The sequence below is a fragment of the Salvia hispanica genome, chromosome 4 (assembly GCF_023119035.1).
Source record: "Salvia hispanica cultivar TCC Black 2014 chromosome 4, UniMelb_Shisp_WGS_1.0, whole genome shotgun sequence".
Taxonomy (NCBI): domain Eukaryota; kingdom Viridiplantae; phylum Streptophyta; class Magnoliopsida; order Lamiales; family Lamiaceae; genus Salvia; species Salvia hispanica.
Window position 1 is genome coordinate 3,526,045 of NC_062968.1, and position 26,392 is coordinate 3,552,436.

The following is a 26,392-nucleotide window of genomic DNA, read 5'->3' on the forward strand; positions in this document are numbered from 1 at the left end:
TAGTACTACTATTTATTATGAATAGTTTATTGTAAGTATACTAAACTAGGATATATATAGAATTTTGTGTTATTCTTATTAGAATAATTGATTCTAGACTTGATAAATTTGAAAGTGATTTGAGAAAATTTTGTGCATGCTATGTACTTGGGATAAATTGTCAAAAAAATCTTGAAGTACTTAGAATAATGGAGTTTGTCTTCTAACTTCAATGTCTTTGTCTGTCTACAAGGGAGAAGACGTTTCTTATTCATGTAGCTCTTCGTGCCTCATATTCATATCTCGAGTGTTAATACAAACTTTTGTCCAGTTAGGAAGAGCCAAATATGTCAGATTGCAGAATATACGAATCTTAATTATGAGTGGGCTAGGTTTTGGTAATATTTTCTAATTTAATTCTTACTTCTCCATTTAGTTTTAGTATGTGTGGAAGACCTCCGATCACAAAATTGTAGTTTAACTTAATAGTAGAATAATAAATCCAATGACGACTATATGGAACTTAAATATAATTTCCAATTCAATAACACTTCCACCCCACAAATAAAAAATGTACAAACACAACTATAAAAGGAAACATCTCCACACTCTTTGCTCCACCCATCATCAAAGAGAATTAAGAGCTTAAGTTATCCATTGCTCCACTCTTTGCTTAGACACACATTCATACATGGCGTCGGTAATCCCCCAAACAAATCTCGAGGCGGCGGAAACCCTCCCCGACGCCTGGGACTACAAGGGCCGCCCCTCTCTCCGTTCTTCCTCCGGCGGCTGGACCAGCGCCGCCATGATTCTCGGTACCTACTTATACTCAATTTATCTCATCACACACCATCGTCCATCGCATTACGTATATATAAGTTTTGTTGTGATATGTTATTAGGTGTTGAGGCCTTCGAGAGGCTGACCACGCTAGGCATCGCCGTGAACCTCGTCACTTACTTGACCGGCACCATGCATTTGGGCAATGCCGCCGCCGCCAACAACGTCACCAACTTCCTCGGCACCTCCTTCATGCTCTGCCTTCTTGGTGGCTTCGTCGCCGATACTTTCCTCGGAAGGTACCTTACCATCGGCATCTTCGCCACGGTTCAAGCTACGGTGAGCATTAAAAAACAAAGTTACTCTTTATTTTTCATCATGGAAAATCCGAAATACCTCCTTCGTCCCACAATAAGAGTCTTATTTTGTCATTTTTGTCCAACAATAATAGTCCTAATTTCACTTTTATAATAAATGATAAATAGTAGGTCTCACATTCCACTGGCTTATTCAACCCAGTGCCAAAATCAAACCGGACTAATAAATAAAATTAAATAGAAAAAAAAAATTAAATAGAATTTGACTGATGGAAAATTACAGGGAGTGACGCTTCTGACAATCTCCACCACAATCCCGAGCCTCCGGCCGCCGAAATGCAACCCTAGCAGCGAGGCATGCATTCCGGCGACCGGAAAACAGTTCGCGGTGCTCTACCTAGCGCTATACCTGACGGCCCTCGGCACGGGGGGCCTTAAATCGAGCGTCTCGGGGTTCGGGTCCGACCAGTTCGACGAGTCGGACGGGAAGGAGAGGAAGCAGATGATCAAGTTCTTCAACTGGTTCTTCTTCTTCATCAACACGGGATCGCTCGGAGCGGTGACCGTGCTTGTGTATATCCAAGACAACGTGGGGAGAGAATGGGGGTACGGGATCTGCGCCTGCGCCATTGTTTTGGGGCTGGTGGTGTTCCTGGCCGGGACCAGGCGCTACCGCTTCAAGAAGCTCGTCGGCAGCCCGCTCACGCAGATCGCCACCGTCTTCGTGGCCGCATGGAGAAAGAGACTCCTCGACCTTCCCTCCGACCCCTCGCTGCTCTTCAACGTCGACGACATTCCTGCCACCACTGCCGCTCAAATTCAGAGTAAGAAGAAGAGCAAGCAGATGCTGCCGCACAGCAAGGAATTCCGGTATGTTGACTCGAACCTCTGACATATTAATTGGAGTAGAAACGTCGTACCAACTAAGCTCACAAAATAAAGGTCCAGTTTACTGTTTGGTTTAGTTAATTACACCGAGATTTTCATTAAAAATAAACAAATTTTGATCATGAGAGGTTAACTAGTGAATTTTTTCTCTGACACAAAGAGGTTAATAATGATTTTTGATCATGAGATAATCATTCATTGAGTTAAAATAATGGTCAATGTGTCTAGTAATGATCTAGTTGATGCAAAGAGTCACTTCTTTTGGTAAGGAATGTTGCATTATTAACATAAAAAATGACATATTTCAAGAGATGACAAAAAAAGTGAGGGGTTGAGAGTTGTTGGACCAGTTGAACTTGGAAGCTTGTCACATATCATGTGGTCAAGCCCCATTTCTTGATTGATGGTAGTATCTTTATAATCTTAGACCACTCATAAATATTCTTAAATTCATTTGTCCCTATTTGAAAACAAATATTTTCTGAATAAGTATCTTATTTCAAAATTAATGACGAATATGAAGCATACAAAATTTCATTAGTTATTATCATTATCAATTCATTAGTTATAATCTTATCTCAATTGTATTGCAGTTTCTTGGACAAGGCAGCAATAAAGGATACTGAGTCAACAGCCAAAGGCAAATGGTATATTTCGACACTAACAGATGTAGAAGAAGTGAAGATGGTAATAAGAATGCTACCAACTTGGGCCACAACAATAATGTTTTGGACCGTGTATGCCCAAATGACAACATTTTCAGTCTCCCAAGCGACAACCTTGGACCGCCACATTGGCTCATTCGAGATCCCGGCCGCCTCCCTCACCGTGTTCTTCGTGGCCAGCATCCTCATCACCGTCCCAATATACGACCGCATAATCACCCCCATCTGTCGAAAGCTGTTAAAAAACCCACACGGTCTCACGCCCCTCCAGCGTATCGCGGTCGGTCTAGTCCTATCCATCATTGCCATGGTTGCGGCCGCGTTGACCGAAGTCAAGAGGCTTCATGTAGCCCGGTCGCACGGCCTGACACATGACAGTGAGGCCACTCTGCCGCTTACAGTCTTCATCCTAGTCCCACAATTCCTGCTGGTGGGGGCCGGGGAGGCATTCACTTACATCGGTCAACTCGATTTCTTCCTGAGAGAGTGCCCTAAGGGCATGAAAACGATGAGCACGGGCTTGTTCCTAAGTACGTTGTCTCTAGGGTTTTTCTTGAGCTCAACATTGGTCACCATTATCCACAAGGTCACTCTCAACAAGCCATGGTTAGCTGATAACCTAAACGAAGGCCGGCTTTACGACTTCTATTGGCTGTTGACGATTCTCAGCGTTTTCAATTTGGCAATATTTTTGTTTTGTGCCAAAAGGTACGTGTACAAGGAGAAGAGGATGGCTGAGCTAGGTATTGAGTTGGAAGAAGATGATGACCTAGTTTGCCATTGATAGTTCTTTTTTTTTTTTTTTTGTGATAATCAGTTGCATTTCTACATGCCAAAAGGGTAGGTTTCCTTTCTTGAATGCTTTTGTATAAAATGGTTTGTGGAAAAGAGTCACAAAGGAAGTGACCTTTTCTTTTTCTTCTTTTTGGGTTGTGAGAGTAGTTAGGTAATAAGCATGCAGAAAAGTCAAATACTATTTGATTGCTTTGAAGCCAATATATATGTATTTGCATTCAACTTTTGTACATGTTTGGCTCCTTCTTTAAGCTTTAATTTCCCCAATTATAAACACTCGCAAGCTATCTATATTTGTAAGAAGATATGAGGATTGAGGACAATGCTAAATCTGAACTTACAAATTTCACTTTGTAATTATGTAGCATTATATAAATGCATAAGACAAAGAAATGCATAATTTCATTGAGTTTGATATTTCAAATGGCATCATAAACACCCATACAATACCTTATAACTATATACTACCAATAAGCATAGTTAGCCAAAAGAAATGCAAACACAGAAAATTAGCTGCATGACATAACATTAATGTGTGGCAAAACTGCTCTATAAGTTCATGACTTTGTATGCTACTTTTGGGAAAAATAAGAAAATCACATACTCTTAAAGCAGTTTGCCTTAAGAAAATTATAAGTAATAGATATAACTCTTCTCTTTTCTTTCGAAATGAATTAATAATAGTTCCTCATTTACTTTCGTGATAACTCGAACTATCAGCCTATTGGTTTATCCCCGTGATAACTCAAACCACCTTTTCTTCCCTGCAATTTACCCATCCCGTTGTCGTCCACCCCGACCCTGATAGATCTACTCTTCCTTGCGTCCCTCGATGTTCCAAAAATATTCTCATTCACCATTGAGTTTAGCTCACTCTCGGCCATTACCACATTGGCGGTCGTAAATACACAACGGACTATGTGTATGTTGAATTTAACGACTAATACATATTTCCTCTAGAACTCAAAGTTCACGATTTTGGTATTATCAAAATTTAAGGGTAAATTAATGTACAATTTTAAATCCAGAACTATAGCCAATTTATAAATCAAAAAGTGTCTCGAATTATAAGAAATTATTTAATTAAATCCTAGTACATTATTGATTTTGTATAAAAAACTGGAGTATTACGTGATAATTTTCCGGCCTCCGATTTCTCAATGTAGCTCACTCAATAAAACTATGTACTGGATAAAACTATGTACTGGAGTACTTAGTATTTTATTTTTTGAGTGATAGTTTGACATAAACCGATGTTTCATAGCCTAAAAAATAGATGTATTATATATTAATATTGTAGTAGTACTATAATTTAGGATTTAAAATTATATTTATCCAAATTACTAATATAGGTCTTTCTTTGTAGTTCCATGGTCAAGAGGGGAGCAGATCCTCTACTGTGATTAAAACACAGAAGGGCCTGCTATGGTAAAAAATGGTGTCGTCTGCTCCCATTAAATCAATGCATTTTATTTAGTTTTTAATTCCCTTCAAATCTGCCAACAAACCAAAAACGTGGATACGCTTCTTCCTATATATCAATTGCCAAATATTTCTTTTCCCTCCTTTTTCTTTTTTGCGTACAATGGAAACAAAATAATCTCTTCATCTCTTCTTTCTGATCTGCTTCTATTTCTTTTACGCCGGTTGTGGAGAAAATTAATCACTCTTCTATGTTATCTCACAAGTATGAAATTTTTTCTAATGAATGTCATGTGATTCATCTAATATTTGTTATTCCTATTTCTTTTTATGAACCGATGGTATTTAAATATTTTTTGTTCCTAAGACTTTGTGGGATGCATTGTTTTCCTTCATGAATATAATCTTAGTTTTACCTGTTATTTGAGCTTGCCAAATATTGAAAGTTGCGAACCATTGTTGCTTTTTCCACCATTTAATTCCAAGAGAAAAAGTGAGATAGGTTAAAAGAGTTAAAATTTATATTGAAGTTGAAGAAGCAAAGGTTAATCTCACATATAATATCATTGATGTTTCTATCTGCATAAAAATTTCTCATTGCATATCATCTAACATTTTCATCTTTTAGTGGCTACAATAGAGTTTTCCAACAACTTTTTCACAGATGAATATGAGCTCTGATTTTGATTTCAAGCCTAGAATCGATATGGAATTTGATAGCTTAGATGATGCTTGGATGTTTTGGGTTCAATTTGGGGGGAAAGTTGGCTTCGTTGTTCGGAAACATAACTTTACCAAATGTAAAAAAACTGGTCGAATAACATCATGTAAATATGTTTGTTGCAAGGAAGGCGTCCGTAAAAAGGACACAAGGGATTCTTTGAAGCTCAATCAGTGGCGAAGCTAGGATTTCGGCACTGGGGGGACCCAAGAATTTTTTTAAAAAATAAAACATAAATATTATTATAAAAAAATTCAATGTTCAAAAAATGAAACTACATCATAACATTTGTCTTCTATTCTTCATTTTCTGAAATCGCTGCATAATAGCTTCGTTAGTAACATTAAGAAGCACATCCCTTTCAATATATGGAACTAAACAATCATTTAATACTCCCTCCGTCCCCCATTAGGAGTAACACTTTGACCGGGCACGAGTTTTAAGAAATGTAAAGAAAAGTTGGTTGAAAAAGTTAGTGGAATGTGAGACCCAATTTTTTATATTGGTTTTATAATAAAATGTGAGTGAAATGAGTTAGTGGAATGTGGGACCTATTTACCATTTATGGTAAAAATGAAGTGCTACTCTTAATTGGGGACGGACCAAAATGAAAATTAGTAACTCTTATTCGGGGACGGAGGGAGTAATTGGTCTCCCATACTATTGCGTAGAGAAGTCTTGATGAACTTCATTGCTGAAAAAGCTCTTTCTACCGAGACGGTGACAACTAGGAAGATCAATGACAACTTAATCAACAAATAAACCAATGGAAAAACTTCATGTTTCCTAATCGAAACCATCTTCTGTGAAAGACCTCCTATCCCTGATATATGTGAAAAAATTTCATCTATGCGCACATTGATAATAAATGTTTCAAGTTTCCTTTCAAGCTCATATAAAGTAACTTTCGAAAATTTTGATGGATAATACCTTGCAGGGCGAAGCAGCTTCTTCGAATCAAATGCAGAAAATGAATCTTTAGGATCAAGACATGCCATGCATAAAAGTAAATATGTGTTGACTTCATCAAAACATTGATTCAAATCTTGAGATTGCATGTCAATCACTGAACAGAATAGCTCAACTCGATAATGGTGGAGATTCTTCATTTTCTCTACTCCTCGTCTTACTCTTCCTTGAGGTACAAACTCATCTTCCATGTCAAGCAGAGGTATTAAACGACCGATAGTATTAAAAAAAGACTCAATACTTGTATGTTTTTTAGCAACAACAACAATTATGAGTTGAAGCTGGTGAGCAAAACAATGTACATAATAAGCACTTGTATTTATCAAAGTTTTCAATCCCTTGAGCTCACCTCTCATGTTGCTTGCACCATCATATCCTTGACCTCTCAAACTAGATACACTTAAATCATAAGTAGATAATAAGGAGTCACGTGCCCTCTCAAGTGAGGTCGTTGTTATGTTACTAACATGCGCAAGACCAAGAAAGCGTTCCAGAACACATCCACTCTTGTCCACATATCGTACGACAACACCCATTTGCTCTTTGATAGATACATCTCAACATTCATCAATTAATATGGAGAAGAAATCATTTCCCATATCGTGCACAATAAGTTTTTTTTGTCTCAACAGCAATTGCATTTACGATATCTTTCTGAATATCTGATGAAGTTAGTTTGAGGTTTGCAGGAACATTTTTTAGTACAACATTAAATATCTCTTCACTGCAAGAAGCAATAACTTTCAAAAGCTCAAGAAAGTTGCCTTGATTTGAGGATTCTTCGGACTCATCATGTCCTCGAAAAGCCATGCCTTGCGTGATAAGATAACGAATAGCCATAATTGTTGCATTTAATCTGCAACGGTATTCAAGCTTAGATTGTGTTGACTGTTTTACTAAAGTAACCTCAATGTGTTGGGCTTGATTAATCAAATCTTGACATGCTAATCTACATCTATGATGAGCACTAGTATGATCTCCACCATGATCTCTCAATCTTTCTTTCTTGTGCCATGTTCTAAATCCTCCGGACACAAAAGCATCTTGTCCATTTCCATAGACTCTCGAAAAAATATAGCAATACAAGCAAAAAGTTGCTTCTTCGGTAGTACTATACTCCATCCAACCTTTAAATTCATCAAACCAAAAATTTACGTTTTCGATTTCCATCCATTGTAGGACGAAAAGCATGCTCGCGTGGTTGACATGGCCCTTTAAGTAAGTAAGCTCTGCGAACTTGTTCTATCAAGTTTGGTGGATAACTCATTATATCCGGTCGTTGCCCTGGATCACTTGGAAGATTGTCTAGATCAACTTCATTTTTCTTTTCATTCAATAATTCTAGTGGTTCAGTATGTGGAGGTCTACTAACTGGAGAAGATGAAACATCAAGACTAGGAGAAACTTTTTTGAAATAACGTTCCATTTACCTAATTATAATTCAACATATAATACTTTATTAATCTAAAACAATAGATAAATTATCAAATAATTACTGCAGTTAGCCAGTTAATGTTCTTAATAAATCAAAGTATAAAACTAAAACACATTAAATATCGAATCTAATATAATCTCTATTTCGTATGATCATATTCAATCATTCAGAAACTTTTGATGTTTGAAGTTAATCTCATAGCACAAGTTACAAAAATCAATAAATCAAATTATTTGTTATTTATTGTAGTCTTTTTTCATAGCGCAATTCCAAAAATCTAAACAATCATAATAGGAAAAACCTAATTCAATCGTCTATCACAAATACTTACAGAATGAGAATGAGATGGCTACTACTTTAAATTGTAAATAATAATAGTAGAGAACGACATCTGCACTAGATCTAGGAGAGGCAAAACTAATTCAATAGGAGTATACGTGTAAGGTATGTCATATTTATATTTTTATTATATAGCGAAATTACCAAAATACCCCTGGTTTTTTTACAAATTCATGGGGGGACCATGGGCCCCCTGGCCATTCTTTACCTTCGCCACTGCGCTCAATCCTCGACTTGAGAGTCGAACAAATTACCAAGTAAGGTTGGGGGTGACCTATGTGAAGGGTATATATAAAGTAAATGAGTTTAAGGAAGAGCATAATCATCTCCTTCACCTTCCCGAGACAGTACATATGTTATCTACTTAATGCCGCATTACTGAAGTTCAAACACATGAGATTGATTTAGCTGATGATGTTGGGCTCAATCATAAATAATCTTTTGATTTGATGACTAGACAAGCTAGAGGAAGAGATGGGATTGGTTACATTATCTTAGACGCTAAGAATAATCTTCGATCTAAGAGACAAAGAAACATGGTGTATAGAGAAGTTGATTGTTTAATGAGTTACTTTCAATATCAGTTATCTAAAAATCCATCATTTTACCATGCGAACCAAATGGATATGGAAGAGCAAATAACTAATGGTTTTTGGGCAGATGCAAGAATGTTTATGAGTACTTTGGTGATGTTGTGTCGTTGGATACGACATAATGTACAAATCGTGATAATAGACCACTTGTCGTGTTCTTGGGTTTCAATCATCATAGAATAGCTGTCATTTTTGGCGCAACACTTTTGTATGATGAAACAACATCATCATTCAAATGGTTGTTTGAAACTTTTTTAGATTCACACAAACACAAAATGCCTCACCGTCTTCACTAACCGGGATCAAGCTATGGGAAAAGCCTTGCATGAGGTAATCCCGGAGATATTTCATGGATTATGCACATGACATTCTATGCAAAATGGAATCAAACATCTGGGAAACCTTATGAAGGAAGGATCGTGTTTCTTGACAGATTTTAAGAGGTGTATGTATGGCTTTGAGGATGAAACCGAGTTTGAGGAGGCTTGGAGCAACTTATTGACACAGTTTAGTCTTCAAGACAATACATGGTTGAAGCATATGTATAGTGTGAAGGCAAAATGGGCACGATGCTACATAAAATCCTTCACACTTGGTATGAGAAGCACACAACTTAGTGAGAGGTTCAATTCTAGTATCAAGAATTATACGATGTCCAACTTAAACATTGCTCAATTTTTAAAGAATTTTGAGCGGGTTGTGGAGGATAAACGGTACAGTGAACGGAAGTGTGATTTTGAGGTTAGAGAGCTCTTCTATGTTAAGACAACTGTCTAAGATCTATACTCCATCAGTTTTTTATATATTTAAGAATGATTTTATCCTATTTGCAATTGCATACATCAAGCATAAAGATGAATCGGGATCATCATTTGAGAGTATGTTATTGGACTATCGATCATGATAGAGAATGGATAGTGACATATTATCCCAATACAAAGATGATTCACTGTAGTTGTCGAAGGTTTGATATGGTTGGGTTAATATGTTGTTACTCTGCGAAAGTGTTTGATGTGTTAAACGTGAAGTTGCTTCCTGAGAATTATATTCTTAAAAGGTGGACAAGAGAAGCTAGAACTAGTGTAGTCCACGACCATATTGGTAATGAAGTTGAAGAAGATTCTAAATTACAAAGTACTGAGCGGTATTGGAGACTATGTCAAATTCTTATAAGGTTGGCTAATGATGCCCATCAATCCACTTTCACCTTGGTGAATAAAACAATGTCGGATTTATACATAAAAGGTAATGGAAATGCGTTCAACAGAAAAAGATCAAGAACACAGTGACAGTGTGAATACCACTTCAACGGTCTCTTCTCTAATGGCATCAAAAGGATTCAAGAAAAAAAATTGGTGCAAAAGGTTCGAAATGATTGAAGAGTTGAGTAGAACTTCAGTCAAAACGAAGAAAAAAAAATCATAAAGTAAAGATATATACACAAATTATACTGTTACGTATTTGGAAAATAATTTTATTAAATATAAAATTTACTTTAATTGTAGGTTTTTGGAGCACGGGGTACATTGCATGTTTCTTGTTCGGCAGTTCCAGCACCTCGTGCGTGCCCTGAAAATCTGGCAATTCCAGCACCTCGTGCGCGCCTCGAAAGGACTTCAGATAATTTGAGTTTCACTGAATTGTTACTAGTATAACTATTTAGACTAAAGGTCCTTTTTTATCATAAAAATATCGCGATTTTACGATTTTGGTCCAAAACATTATCTTTTGAATTATTCGGTCCCTCACAAATAAAAACGGGTCACATAGTCTGAATAGGACAACACTGTTAAAATTTAGCAGTCAACGAATCTTAATTGGATTTTGACCGAATTAAGTTAAAGTATTCGAATTTTTATTCTTTTTTCAAAAAAATTCTAATTTTATTCGAAATTATTTTTAACAAAATGAACGGCTTGTCATTTATAAACCCTAGTGATAATTTTACATTCTCTTTCTCTCATTCATCTTCTTCCTCGGTTCTTAGGGGAGAGAAACCCTAGTTCTTGTAAGAACCCCAAGTAACCCGAACTCGCCAACCATGGATCGTTCGAACTACACAGAGAGACCGGTGAGAGTGGCGGTGGACGCGACCTTGATTCCGGTACGAGTTTTGTCATTGCAAGAATCAGGTTTCACTCCGAATCGACGAAGATTGCCATTTTTTCAAGTGGTGTGAGCCAATCGACGAAGACGACGCCGTGACTTCTTCAATGTCACTGCCGAAGACCGAATGTGAGAGTTTTAGTTTAATTTTGTCATCAATCAAGGAGAATAATAGGGCAATAGATAAATTACGTAGTGTGTGATGTATGGATTTTGTTTCTTTGTTGTGGTGTTTGTTTGTATATTCAAGTTCAAGTAATGAAATGTCGTTTCCATTGGTGAATCAAGTCTAGAATTTCGAAAGATGTATGAATTGCACTCCAGAATGGTATGAATTGCACTCCAAAGTGAAATATTTGTTCATTACAGAGTAGAAGTAGTACATACTTGGTTGCACACCAAGTGTTTGATAAAATACCCATTCGAAAATTACAAGCAATTCACTTCATTGATGTCTTACAAATTTGCTCCAATTCAACAATCTCGAGTTAGAGTTGATGATCGACCTTCTCTTTTTCTTCTCCAACTTTTGTCATGATTAGTGTATTGGATTTCACTTCGGCTACCAATTGTGTATTCGACGAAGTAGTGACGATGTCACCCGATTTCCTCAATTTTTTCATTATCTTCTCAAGCTCGGACCCCGAAAGTTTGTTGTTGTTATACATTTTCTATAAACTAGCCAACAGTCATTCCATGGATGACTCAAAGATCTTCCTTGTAATTCTTACCGAGATACCGTGCATTGGCACATCCATGGTTATAGGAAGCCCCGTCACACTTACGTTTGTTGCGGAGCTGTGAAACCTGCCAAAACCCATGGGCAGGCCTATGAGCCAGTTGCACGAGCCACGGACATTCGGTTTTCTTCTTGCTTCCCCAACAATACTCTTTAGTGACGAATTAATTCTTTGAAGTCTGCCTTGGAATTAAAATGCAACCCAATTTTCCATCCCGGGTCGTTGCGATCAGTGTCAGCCTTGTATCTTCTAGCCAAACGCTTTGTATCATCATAATGCTCTTTCGCTTCTTCATCTTCTGTTCCCGAACTTGGTGAGTCACTAGGTAGTTGATCACTGTCACTAATATCATCAGTAAGGTGCTTTACCATTACATCCACAACCCTTTTCCATCCTACCACTTGGGCAGCCCTAATATTATCTTTATCCTTATAACTGAGGTCTAGTCACTATTAACATATGGAGGCACCTCCACATTGTCCTCCTCAACAACATCAACCTTGCTCTTCCCCTTATCAGCCGCATCTAGCCTTTCATTTCCTTTGTCAGTGGACTTTCCATCATCAACAAAATCCCCCTTACTCGCTACCTTAACCTTCCCCTTACCCACTGCCTTAGCCTTCCCCTTACTTTTTCCCTTTTCCTTATCTACTTGTTAATTCTCTACTTCATCAGTATCCCACATCATTACCCACAGCTCTATCCTCATCCTCATATTCACATCCAGTAGCACCCATAACTCTATTCCCATTCACCCTTTCCCCATCAGTGTCAGTCACCCCATCCACATTAGTAGCATTCATATTATCTCCATGGTCTTGTGTTACTTAACTGACCAATACCCCAGTTCACATTATCTCCATGGTCTTGTATTACTTAACTGACCAATACCCTAGTTGTTTCCACAACATAGAGGTCAACTACCCCTGCTTTTACTCCAATTTAAGCCATATCCATAAAAGATATATTGTCAAATAAGTGGACCAAGCCTTCTTTTAAATTCATACCAGTCTAGGTAAAAGTACTCCAACTCACTTACATCTAGACCAAACCTTCTTTTAAATTCATACTAGTCTTCAGGTAAAAGTACTCCAACTCACTTACATCTAGACCAAGCTTCTTCTCAATAAAATCATCTACTTCAAGTTTGGACCATTTGTCCGGGTCACATTTGTGGATTTAATCAATCATCCCATCCACATATTGTTTTCCACGGCTTTCATCCATCTCACCAGAATAATGCACCCGTGTTGTGAAGGTCTCATATTTTATACAAAAAAAATAAAAATCATATCAGTCCTAAACATTTATTTTAAACAACCAAATATTTATGTCAACAAGTGTGGTCCCCACTACCAAAATTGTTCCCCGACACCAGCCCATAAGCATTTAAAATTCTAAACAGAACATACATCAAAGATTATACCCGACATGTTGACCATCACCAACCTTGGTCCCCACCAACACACATCAAAGAATATACACACATACTCCAGAAAACATATTCCCCACATGCTCAGCCAATGTTTTAAAAACTGGATCAGACCGGCCGATTCGACCGATTGGACCGCGAACCGGTACCGATCCGGTCTGGTTCGCACTATAAACCAGTTAGTACATCAAACCGCCGTGACCCGCAAGAACCGGCCGGTTAAACCGGTTGGACCGAGAACCGGAAACCGATTTAAATGCCTTTCAAAATTTTATTTTAAAATTTCAGCCTTGATAGGGCTTGAACTCAAGACCACTATGCAAACTTACCAACAAATCTACCACTACACCACAAGGACTTCTTGAATGTAATATGAACATTAGTTATTCTTATACTATTAAACATGAAATATTTTATATATATCAACTAATAATTCGTTTAATAGCAAAGTAATTAGTACTAATTATGATATTTAATTATCATCAACTTTAATTATGTATTGCTAATTACTTATAGTATTCATAATATATATTATTAATTATATTTTATTATTGTTTACTAAACATATATTTTTAATTCATGCTTATTTATATATCTTTACGTATAAAATTATTTTTCCATAATAATTTTTTAAAATAATATGAACTTATTTATTTTTATACATAAAATACAATTTTTTTTAGTTAGAATAACTTAAAATTTATATATTTAATTATATTTATTGATAAAAATATTAATAAAGTTCTATCATTCACTAAAATTTTATATGTAGAGGTGTAATGTTTTTAGGATATACTATTAATATTATATATTTTATCATTCAATAAATTAAATATAGTATATTATTTAATTATATGTATACATTTATACAGTATAACGGTTCGACTAGTAATTAAACCGGTTGGACCGGTTGAACCATGAACCAGTAGCTTCGCCGGTTCACTCACCGGTCCGATTTTTAAAATATTGTGCTCAACACACTTAGCAAGCACACCACATAGCACATATACTATATCATGAAAACCCAAAATCGTAAAATCACGATATGTTTAGGACCAAAAAGGACTTTAAGTCAACTATTTATAGTACGAAGTTTTTGGTGCAATTGGTTGTAATTTATCTTTATTTGTTGTTTTTTTTTTTTTGCGTAGACACCATTAGATCAAACTTTTTATGCTGCCAATGGAACATATTTTGATGGATCAACATGCTCAACTCCGATATTGTGTTATTTTTTGTTTTATGTACATTGTTTTCTTCTCCCTCTTTGAAATGTATATTTTCATCTTAGTATACATCACTTTGTTGATTCAACTCTTAACACTTATGACTTAAGATTTAATAATTTATGTGCGTATTTGAGTCTTGTATCACTATACAAAGCTCTGAAGGTACATCTGGTGCTAATTATCAATATCAAGATGGAGATCGAGATCATTGAGATGTCTTGAATGCCTTGCAACTCTATACAAAGCTTTGGAGGCACACCTTTAAATTTAAATGTAGTTTTTGATAAAATAACATCTCATGCCTTTTTGAACAAGTATTTTCAAATTAGTCATGTTTCAAAGTATGTATTTTTTTATTGTTTTTATCTAATTAGTTTTGCTAGTGTTATTTTGGATAATGAGAGCGTAGATATTTCCTTAAAGTTTTTTTTTGGATTATTCTTATCTAATTATATTTGTTGATGTTTTTATCTTTTGAAGAGGTATTCCTTTTGTCCTTGCCATAGCCATCTTTGTTTGTAGCCTTTAAGGATAAAAAATTGAACTAATACTCACTATATCAGCAAATATCATCTACAATACATAATCTGTCAAAACAATTTATGCTCGTCAAAAACTTACTAAAAACTGAATTACAGCTAAGTATATGTAGCCAATCTTATCTATAATGCATAAGCTGTCAAAACTATTTTATACTCATCAAACAATTATTAGACACAAAGCAAGATATATGTAGTAAATTTTAAGTTGCTAAGATCAAAATTGGGATTTTGAATACAACACTTTTCTATCTTCTCTCTTAGTAATTCATTTCATCAAGCCATTGATGGGTGTTCTTTAGCAAAAATTTTGGAAAAAAAATATTTTAATGCCTTCAATCGTCTACAAGATAGAGACTGCAAAATATATACTCCTTCCGTCTCATACGTCACACTTTCCTTTTTAGTTTGTTTTACAAAAAATATCACATTTCTTTTTTTTAAAAAAAAAAATCCCCCTCACGTTAATATAAATATATTATTTTCTCTCTCGAATCAGGCGTACAAAGTAACACCATCTAAAATCATGTTCACTTCTCAAGTGAACATCTACTTTAGAACACAGGTCTATAAATAGATAGAAGAAGGAAATCGTATCAGGTTTTGATTGGTTGGCAGATTTGGAGGGATTTAAAAACTAAACAAAATGCAATGTTTTAATCGAAGGAAACGACGCCGTTTTTTACCACAGCGGGCTCCGGTCAAGAGTGATGGAATCGAAACCATCCGCGCATCCATCTCTTCTCCGCCGGTTGATCAACCTCGACGCCGCCGTCTCCCTCCACCTCTACACCTTCTTCCACCCCATCCTCCCTTTCTCTCTCCTCAAGTCCCTCGAGCTCTCCGGCGATGGCCGTCTCTTCTTCCCCATCACCCTCTCCATTCTCCTCTTCAACACAACCCCCACTTCCGCCACCATCCTCCTGCTAAACCTCCTAATCGGTTTAATTTTGGACCTCCTCCTAATCGGGCTAACCAAGCACCTCATCCAGCGCCCCCGACCCGTCTACAACAAGAATATGTTCCTCTCCTTCGCCGTTGACCATTGGTCTTTCCCCAGCGGCCACTCATCTAGGGTTTCGTTCATCGCCACATTCTGCTCTTTCTATTCTCGCCAAATTGCGGATTTTTGGCTTGTGAAGCTTCCTAATTTCGATGCTCAGAGTTGGATTGTGGAGTATTTCGCTTTGATTGTGTGGCTATGGGCCGGGATCACGTCGGTTTCTAGGGTGCTTCTTGGGCGCCATTTCGTGCTCGATGTTGTTGCCGGGGTTCTGTTGGGTGTTGTTGAAGGGTTTCTGGTGTTTCGAGTTTTTAACGTCGAGAATTTCAGCTTCTGGTTGAAATGACATTTACTGAAATGTGAGTTTTCCATACCAGTGAAGAATTTGAGTGTGGAAGTAATTGATTATGATGTGATGATTGAAGATGCATATTTTGGTTTCTTCAGGAAAAGTCAGAACTTTCTCTTGGAAGCACTGTAATTGTTTGCACTATATATATGAAGTTGCTAATTGATTTTTGAATTTTTTGATAGATAATAATTTGCAATTGCTTATAATGTATTGGCATGTGGACTTGCTTTTTGTTATCAGCCTGATTAGTTACAGATTTATAGATTCTACATTGGAGAAATAATGTTTCATAGAATGTGTATGTAGTTAAGCTGCAAGGTAGAATAGTTTAGTTTTGTAAAATTCTCTTTCAATGATTCACTTACTACACTAACTAAAATGTACTAGCTATCTCCTAATTGTTTGAAAAGTATGCTTTTATTTCAGCATATACACCTTAGTTATAGAAGCTTGCAAGGACTCAACAAGTTCTATCATGCATATAGTTCGCTGACTCTCGCTTTTTAGATTCTACTACATTGTTATCTCCAAAACAGAGCCTGGACAGTTCTTTGTCCTTTCCTTTTATACATTTATCAGCAGACTGCTATGGATACCCGTACGTTAAAAGTTTCATATAAAGATAATCTATCTCCTTCAATAAAAGCCGCTAAATAGATAGGTTTTACAATATCCATTTATTGGATACTTTCTCTTTGTTCATGAGCAGCTGCAGTTCTCATGAACTAAAATTCACTAGAAGCGGCTAAAATTGTTAATAAGTTTTGAACTAATGCTTTAGTCTTCATAAAAGTATAACCCAAGGGTAATGAGGTCAAGAATGTGCTACAATTTGTGCCATAGTGGTATCAGAAATGACACAAGTGGAACCAGAGTTATACATCGCTTTTAGTTTTAAGATTTGGAAGCCTAGTGTGTCAAATTAGAGGATAGTTGGCTCTAAATCCCTGAGGTTATGTCTGTACTCTGTATGTTGATTTCTCCCTTGAACAGGGGGTTAAAATAATATCGATGAATCGAATTATTGTTGTAGAACAACCCAACCTGATTATTTCTTCATTATCATCTAGTGATGCTATTCCTTTTCTTCTTCTTCTCTTACTCGTTCAGATGAGTGATGACTAGTGAGTCTATTAATCATGCAAGCTAACAAATGGGGTGATTTGTTGCATTACTTCAAAGGATTGAATTGCTGAATCACTTTTTTAAAAAGATCTTTATAGTTGAGGAATGGGGATGGCTTAGAGGGTTAATGGATTAGGCACACAAGTGACTCTGCCACGTTCAATCAATGGTTTGATCTTTGCAGTTGACTTGTCATTTTATAAAAGTGACAAAGTATTATGGGAATCATCGTCCAACCTATCTTGGTAAGAAAGAAATAGGTGAATTTCAAGGATAAAATAGAGTCCCTTGTGGAGGTTTGGATGGAGTAAAGTTTAGTGTTGCTTGACGGGCCTCAAATCACAAAGAGTTCCATGCCTCTTTTTGTGTTTGCATGGGCTATACATTCCGGGGTCTGCAGTGCAGGGCAGCCCAATTCCACTTGTGCACTCTGTGCGTCCTGCTCAGATTGCCATTTACCAAGGAGCTTAGCTCCAATTTTTGTGTCTAGTTCGGGGAGATTTCTATAACGAAGTTGAACTTTCTGACTTTTACAAGCCAAAAGGATAAGGCAGTCTAAGGATTTTTGGCTCACAAGTAATTACCGTCGCTTGATTAAGCCCCTTGGAGGCAGGATTGGTGGATGACTACAAGTGCTCTGTTGTCAATGTTGTGCTGAATTTCTGAGGTCGGACTGTGCTGTCGCATGAATTCTCATCCAGTATCCGTTTGTTGAAATAGTTACATGTAACATTATTCAATATTAGTTAGTTCATTATTGTCTGAGCCTATTTTGGGCTTTGAGTAAACTGAAGTGTTGAACTGTAGTGCGGAGACATACTTGTGTTGTTTTTCACATGTCCTTGTGATCGAGGTGGTGGTTGCCTTGGGCTGTTATAATATGAGTTTTCGCTCATTGGCTGAGGTACTCTATCCGACTTTCTTCCCTGACGTGTGGAAGTTATTTGTCGGTCATGATGTGGATTTGAGCTGTGGTTGACGAGTCGATGCTGTGAGATGAAACGACACAACAACAGATGGTGATGTTTGTAATAAACACTTATGAGACATGCAGATCGAGGTAGGTCAGAAAGTGTCCCTTAAGCTTCAGCTGTATCAGTGATGCATGATGTGTTGATTCATGATGAGCTTGAACGGATTCTGCATGATCGTATGGTGTTACAGGGAGATGATCTAGCGCAACATTTTTTGGTGCAGTGTTACAATAAAGGGTGATGATGATCCCATGTGGGTCGATGAAGCTGAGTTCACAGTGCAATTTCTGGAGTTTCATATTGAGGGCAAGGGTGTTTGGAAAGAGGGAGTTGTACACACCGGGCTTGCACCAGAAGAGTGTGCGCCTACCTCAGAAGAACACGTCTTGGATTTTAGGAAACTAGAGCAGTAATGCTCGTGCATCTATAACGTTTCAATTGAACCCCACTTTTATCTTCTTGTTTCCTCTCCACCCTGGTAGCTTCTTCTTCATGCTGATAGTGCACAAGATTCTGAGCAATTTATACAATCAACTAACATTTTTTTTGGGTCCTCATGAAACAACATTTTTGGTTCAGCTTATTTTGACCATATTCATTCATATAAACTTAACCTTTGCTATGCCCCAATGCTGTTATGAGTTACAACTAGTTTATATTTTGCAGGTAGCTTAACTCCATCAAACAAAAGCTTCAGAAATTGAGGTAGAGGCGTAGACCTTGTATCAAGAAGTAACTACCACTACCACAGTATCTAAATAATGTTAATTGTCCCTCCTAATATTTCCTTGAAAAATCATCCCTTTACCTGATGTCCTTCAGTCAGATTCTAAAGAGCTAAAAAAAGGAGCTAACTTTTAGCTGTTCTGATCTGTCCACTTGTCTGAAACAAGAACTTTCAATTATTTTGCCCCACTTAGATAGTAGAGACTGGGGAGGGCTATAGTCGTAGAAGCAAGGGATTGAGATTCAAAATAGGTGGCTGAGTCTACTTCTTGCTCCAACCCTTTCCTTCCGGGAAAGAGTTCCAATCGATTCCAGCCCTATGTTTACTCCCTTTGACCCCTAATGTGAAGGCAAGTCTTCTAAAGTTTCTTGACTTTTTATTTGGTTTTGGAGAACTGGATCTTGGCCCGAAATCGATCCAAGCAGTGCAATTAAGTATCTAATAGTACTATAAGATTTGAAGTACGGTTTCTAAGTAATTGACATAAACAATAAACAAGAGAAGTGAAAAGAAATAATTGCTGAATTAGGAAAATAGAGAGAAACAATACTAAGCCTAATGCTCAGAAGTGAATCCATTACTTTATTCCAGCTCTAAAATAACTAACTAAATGGTAGAAATAAAAGACAATTATTAACTAAATAATGATCACTATCAGTTACAGTTAGATGGGGGTTGAAGAAATAGAGGACAGTGGACTGGCTATGTAGAAGAGAAAATTGTTGGTGCCATTTTTGAATTCATGAGGCTCAATGCAGCATGGGGCGAGAGAGGTGTAATTTTCGGTTAGACCACAAAACCAACATTTTTTAATTAAAGTTCGTCTATTCCGTTTGTTTTTTTTTTTTTTTTTTGGATGCAGTGTTAATTGAGACTTGTGATTTTGCTTTTGCATTGAAATTTGTTGTATCTTAAACTGCATTATCAGAAGTGGAGGCGTGGAAATGTGGTTCTGTGTTGAGCAATAGTATTGGTTGTGGGTTGGCATTTGCTTCTACATTAGGCTCTGTATCTCATTGGTTATGCTTTTAGCCTTTAGGCTTATTTATGTTGTTTCAATGTCTCAGTGGCTGATGCATTCAATCCTTGGCCCAATCTACATTATTAGTAACTGTTGCTACATTACACCCATTGTTGCCAGCTGTACAACACCCTCAAATCTTCCCATCTCATGAAAAAACAAAATAGTGCCCTAACTTAAAGGCTGTCTAGTCTTGATAGAAAAACTCTCAACTCACTTTCAAAATTCTAGATTACACACTACAACTACAAGTTTGTGCTTCACTTAATTTAGTGCTAGTCAATTGTTGTGAACATGGCTGGACCTCGTATGTTTTCTTGATGTGGTTCCAAGGAATACATGTTGATGATGTGAGGAAGTGTAATCTAGATTAGGAAGAGTAGGTGAAAATGGGCACATCAATAAGAAGTGGGCATGGCATGATATTAGCTAACAACAAAATGAAAAGACATGAGTGGGACCAAAGGATCCAAGCCAAGCCTTCTTTCAACTCTCTCCTTGTTTGATTAAGGCCTAGATGTTAGTTAGCATACTAGACATACTTTGTTGTTTCTATCTAGTTGTAAAAGTATGTGCTTTATGTGAAAAAAGAGTAAAACTTTGTTGCAATTATTTGAATCTTCTGCAGGTGGTCCTATCCCTAATACAGTTAATGATGGTTTTGTTGATGATGTAGTACTATATATGGGTCATACAACATGTTATTAAGCAGTGAATTGGTGGTGTTTTTTTAAGTTACTAGTCAGTGTCTTTAGACACAAATGGTCCCAAATATTTCATTTTGCAATATTAATTATCTGCCAGCAGGAGATGTCTATTTTTATTACCCCATGGTCATTGCTCTTACAAGATATTTCTTTGGCCAATGGTTAAACTACTTACATTCACCCATTTCCAACCTTGCTTTCTTTTAGGAGACCTTATTATTAAACTCTTTTAATGTTCATTTCAGAACTAATCTGTTTGATTAAAATGAAAGCTATATCTGTTTGATTCATGAATATTAGTAATTTTGTGATGTCAACAAATATAAGTGAATCAACTAAAAATTATTGATATAGTTCTCATTTTAACCAACATATCAGTTCTGAGATGAACCACTTCCTAACAAATACTCCCTCCGTTCCTTCATAGTTGAGTCATTTTTCTATTTCGGGAAGTTTCCTCATAGTTGAGTCATTTCCATATATAGTAATTTTTTTCTCTTTCTTATTTTACTCTCTCTTACTTTATTCTCTCTACTTTATTCACTTTTTACTTTATTCTCTTTACCTTTTTCTCTTTCTTACTTTTTTATCTATTTATTTAACACACTCAACATTCATTTCTTAAACTCCGTGTCTAAAAGTCCCGCCTCAACTATGAGGGAACGGAGGGAGTAGTATGCATCTTCGTGCATCCTACTCCCTCCGTCCATCATTAAATGTCCCATTTTTCCTTTTCCGTCCATCCGCCAATAAATGTCTCATTTCACTTTTACTATACTTTGGTAAGTGGATCTTACATTCCACCAATTCATTCTACTTACATTTTATTATAAAACTAATACTCCATATAAAAATAGGTTCCACATTCCACTATTTTTCTATCCATTTTTCTACATAAAGTCAAATAATTTCTTAAGACCCGTGTCAGTCAAATATGGGCATTTAATCACGGATGGAGGGAGTAATATTTTCGACCGTGTGCAGGCGCTTGGAGCCGGCCCGTTTGCAAAAAAAATAAAAAATGAGTCAAGTGATATGTTATGCAAGAAATGTGAACGGAGATTAGGTGATCATGTGAGTTTGTGGATAGGGCAATGATGGTCAAAGATTGGAGGGCTGTGATTGCGACTACACATGAAACTTAGACTTAGTCGAGTCGACGAATGCTATTTCAGGTTTATGCAAATGTCTGTGAATTCAACACATCGTTTTCGTTATGGTAAATTTATTTTCTACTCAGAGTGTGTCAATTAGAAAGGTCATATTTTGATTTTGGGGTTCGTCAAACATTTCATTTCTAGAGCAGTGTGTTAGTCACACAGAAATATAACATGGCCAGAGAGAAGCATTCACTACAAATAAATTACGTATCACAATAACGAAAGCGATGTGTGGAAGAAAATAAAACAAAAAGGAAAACGATGTGTAGTTGAATAGAATCATTGAACAATTTTTTTATTATTAAATCACATGTAAATAAAAAATGAATTTTAAAATCACGTCGTATTTTAAATATATTAAATTGATATAGTAGAAAATAATGTTAAACATTATCGGTCGAATATTTTCGACAAAATTGTACCTATATATGTCGATGTGTTTAATAAGTTGATTGGCTGAGAGTTGTCCACGTTTTTTAAAATTATATTATACGTTTAAATCGATATAGTGTAGATTTTAATTACTATATTTACCTCCTGAAGTTTGGTGTGATTTCAATCAACCGACCGAAACTTCGATATATTACAAATAATTGGTACTATTAATATTAAAACTTTATTTAAATGACGATGTAATAACACTACAATTAATTAATGCGTATGTGTCAGACAAATGGATCCATCATTTTGAATATTTCACACTTTAATTAAACTCTAAATAAATGTACACACAAGTAGGCATAGGCGCATAGTATTTTGTAGACATGATTTTATAATTAGGGAAGTTGGAGAAGTTGCAGATCAAGATGGCCGAGTAAGTAGGGAGAATGCTTTCGCCTGAAAAAGCATTGTCGACTGCACCTCACTGATTGCATGCTCCGTCACCAGGCACACGTGGAATTGTTTATATCCGTTATTGACTCTAACCCGACTGGGTGAGAGAGTGTCGATATGTTACTCGGTCGGGTGGCCTGACGATTTTGACTAGAGACTCCTATCCAGCCAAGTAACTTTCTAAAACAATTTTACTTGGTAAGGTGGAGCGAAACAGTTAGTGTGATTATCTCCCCATTGACGAAAAGAAAAAAAAAATAAATAGAATGAAAATGGCAAGAAAATTTCCTCAAATGACGAGTAAATATCTTTAACATCATTTCATATGATTTTTCTAGTTTTTAGTGTTCTTGATTTCATTATGCTTGGCTATATCGACTTGCTAGTTGCTTCTAACATGTACAATAGATGGATTGTTCGTTTGTTTCATTCTGAATTGTAATTATAAGGATTGTGCTCACCATCTTTAGTTTTGATACTTACATTTATTGTTTTTCATGCCATCTAATGGTGAATTACATGCCCTATCTTGAAGCCTCTTTAATTGAAGATTTGATGGTTTACACTGGCGATTGAATTATTAAATTTTATTTCTTTAGAAGAAAATCAGATAATGAACGTTTAAGATTTGAAATAATAGAGCAGTTAATTTCATGTTTGTATGCATTTGTAATATTTTGGGATTGATGAAAACTAAATCTATTATGTGTTTCTACTAATGAAGAGTTAGAGGTATGAAGCATGTTCAGTGTTTTTCAATAAAAATAGTATAAGCTGTTAGGGACATTCGAGCAATGAACCTCCAATCAGGGATGGAGCCAGAAATTTATACCGACAGAGGCAAAATATTACGAGTAAAAATTGAAGAGTTCAACTGGGGCATTTAATAAAAAAATAGAACAAATAAATTTTATAATACATATTTTATATAGAATTGGTGTGATTGGAGGGGTGCAAATGCCCCTTTTAGCATATAGCTAGATCCGCCCCTGCCTCCAATATTTGAAAATAGAGTATAAGGAAAGATCAATGAGTGAGAGTGTTATCTCATGGAGTAATTATACCACCACTAAATTAATTATTTTTATTAATTTCATTATAATAAAATTATTCCAATAAGAAAATTAATGTACCACATTTTTAATTTGTCAACTTTAATAATCATTTTTATTTAATAAAAGTAGTACTAAACTCTAAAATAATTATATATCCTAACTAGATACTATAATTAATTATTGATAATTACGAGTAGTACTAGTACAAAATTCAACTAAAGAATATGCATTACAATAAAAAAAATTGAAAAGAAAACATAAAGTGATGTACAAAAAGTGAACTACTGCATGAATCTCAAGCGTACAAAAATGACATAACTCAACTATTAGGAAGCTATCAGCTATGTCATTTTAATTTAGAGAATTATCATCACAGATTGTCAGTATCACAATTATTTTGAATGCCCAACTATATAGAGATTCCCAAGTAATCTTTATTTGAAGACCGAGATCTTGAAGACATACTAAGTATAGAATCAATGAAGAAATACTAAGTATAGAATCAATGAAGAAAAGATCGATAAAACAACTGACAAGAAGGCAACCGATGAGATAGCATAAGGATAAATACAACTACCATTGACCTAACTTACCACCTTGGCTACAAATGAGATCTTTCGTACTACGTTATCTTTACAAAACATATATAAATTCATATACACACAAGATACAGATGACAAAAGCAACAAATTAATAACAACTACAAATTCAATCGAAAGAATATCCAAAATATAGGTCAAAATCTGATTGATGCTCCTTGCAATGACACTATTTCAGTTGGGACCAAAATCAAAAATCATTTTTCACAGTATACAGACTTTGTTCGTGCATTTATTTTGGAGTACAATAATTTTAAAGAAATAGCGTATGTGAAAGCAATCTTTAATTGATAGGAAGACTATGACATGACTTTACATATTTTCAAACCCGTATAAGATTTTGCATGTCTTCGAATAGTATATATGGTGTATATCCAATGAAAATATTACACGTCACCGTAACTATTTTCTCTAGAGAAATTATACCCGATTTTAAATTAGAATACTGGAGTAATAAAAAACAATGTCGCCATTTTACTCACTCATGTGTATCAATATATATATGTACAAACAATGAAATAAACAATGAGAATCGGTGCATGGTTCACTATTTCAATTTGTGTACCTCGTCACGATTATATACATTACTTTTACATTTATCACCTCAATTACAGTATTTTTTTATCAAATAAAAGTTACACAAAAATTGTTGGAAATAATTATACTGTAATTAATCATAGTATAAAACTGAAGTAAAGCATAAAAAATTAAAATTAATTATTTGAAATGGGATATAAAATGAACCACAAAAATAATTTTAATTAATCTCCTGTCACACCACCTTTTCTCCAACCGCCGCTTAATAGAGGATCATGGGGTGCAATTCTATTTTCGTTCAAGTGAAGTTTGTCTTGTCGCCTTAAGTTGACTTACTTTATTATACTATCAAGTTTATGCTTTTATTTATAAAGTTTACAATAAGATACATTGTTATTTCTCTTTTACAATTGACATTTAAGTTTAGATTCAAGTTTAGGTTTGACAATTTGTTACACAATAAGAAAATTTGATATAAATATAGGGCAGTGATAAAATGCAAATTTATATATTGTACAAACTCAAAACTTCACAACACAGCTTCAACACAGTTTCAATACAATATCAACACAGTGTAAAATTTCAAGATTGTAATGTCAACACAATATCAACACAGCATCAATCATTGACTACCGTTGAAATTCTGTTGACATTTTCTTGTTGATGTTTTTTTTTGGTCAAGTCTTATTGGCTCCTTATCCTTATTAGGTTAATCCGATTGAAACCTGATAATTTCAGGTTAGATCGGATTGGTTTCAGATAACCCATGAAAAATATATTTTATCATTATTACTATAATTTTTTATATTCTTTTTAAAAATCATATACCCTTTTACATTATTTCTTTAGGTTTGTGCAAATCAAATTCAAAAATCTGTTCTAATCGTATAAACCATATTTTTATCATGTATCGTGTCATTAACGAATTTGCATCGTGTACGGATCATGATCTAGTTTGAAGGTAGGATATCGAATTCTGGTTCCGTTGAGAGTTTTCTTAACAGTCCGAGTTCGAATTAGACCTTATTGAATTGTGTCGTTAAACAACTCAACTCACTATTTGTTGGCCCCATTTTTCACAAGCAAATGAACATAAATTTAGTATATGTCACAATTAACTCAAACCCCTAACATTGATCTCAAACGCTATAGACCACTCATCCACACTTATGTCACCATCTAGATTGGCATAATTAGAAGGTGAGAATATTTGTAAACTAAAATTTGAATTCGTTTGTTGCAACAAAACGAAATTTTCCGTTGGACCAAATTAATGTCAAAGACATTTACCAAATTAACTAAAATGACAGCACATTTTCCACCACTATTAATGATAAGCTTACAAA

General features: G+C 35.6%; 2 protein-coding genes and 1 long non-coding RNA gene across 3 annotated transcripts; all 3 read left to right on the top strand.

Moving 5' to 3' along the window:
- Nucleotides 1-556: 556 nt before the first annotated feature.
- Nucleotides 557-3,657, top strand: LOC125218879 (protein NRT1/ PTR FAMILY 6.3-like). The gene is made up of 4 exons (XM_048120670.1): nt 557-797; nt 884-1,101; nt 1,363-1,949; nt 2,561-3,657. The coding sequence occupies exons 1-4, from the start codon at nt 671-673 to the stop codon at nt 3,414-3,416; spliced, it is 1,788 nt and encodes a 595-aa protein (XP_047976627.1). The 5' UTR covers nt 557-670; the 3' UTR covers nt 3,417-3,657.
- Nucleotides 3,658-15,562: 11,905 nt separating this feature from the next.
- Nucleotides 15,563-16,478, top strand: LOC125219896 (probable lipid phosphate phosphatase beta). The gene has a single exon (XM_048121987.1). The coding sequence runs from the start codon at nt 15,663-15,665 to the stop codon at nt 16,299-16,301; it is 639 nt and encodes a 212-aa protein (XP_047977944.1). The 5' UTR covers nt 15,563-15,662; the 3' UTR covers nt 16,302-16,478.
- Nucleotides 16,479-17,604: 1,126 nt separating this feature from the next.
- Nucleotides 17,605-18,940, top strand: LOC125217934. The gene is made up of 2 exons (XR_007175840.1): nt 17,605-18,492; nt 18,597-18,940. It is a non-coding gene; the product is annotated as an uncharacterized LOC125217934 (long non-coding RNA).
- Nucleotides 18,941-26,392: the final 7,452 nt, after the last annotated feature.

What these genes read in the sequence shown, in the direction of transcription:
- LOC125218879 (XM_048120670.1), top strand. Translation starts at nt 671, where the DNA reads ATGGCGTCGGTAATCCCCCAAACAAATCTCGAGGCGGCGGAAACCCTC. An exon ending in CAGCGCCGCCATGATTCTCG is followed by an intron (nt 798 to 883) that starts GTACCTACTTAT and finishes ATATGTTATTAG; the next exon opens with GTGTTGAGGCCTTCGAGAGG. An exon ending in TCGCCACGGTTCAAGCTACG is followed by an intron (nt 1,102 to 1,362) that starts GTGAGCATTAAA and finishes GGAAAATTACAG; the next exon opens with GGAGTGACGCTTCTGACAAT.
- LOC125219896 (XM_048121987.1), top strand. Translation starts at nt 15,663, where the DNA reads ATGGAATCGAAACCATCCGCGCATCCATCTCTTCTCCGCCGGTTGATC.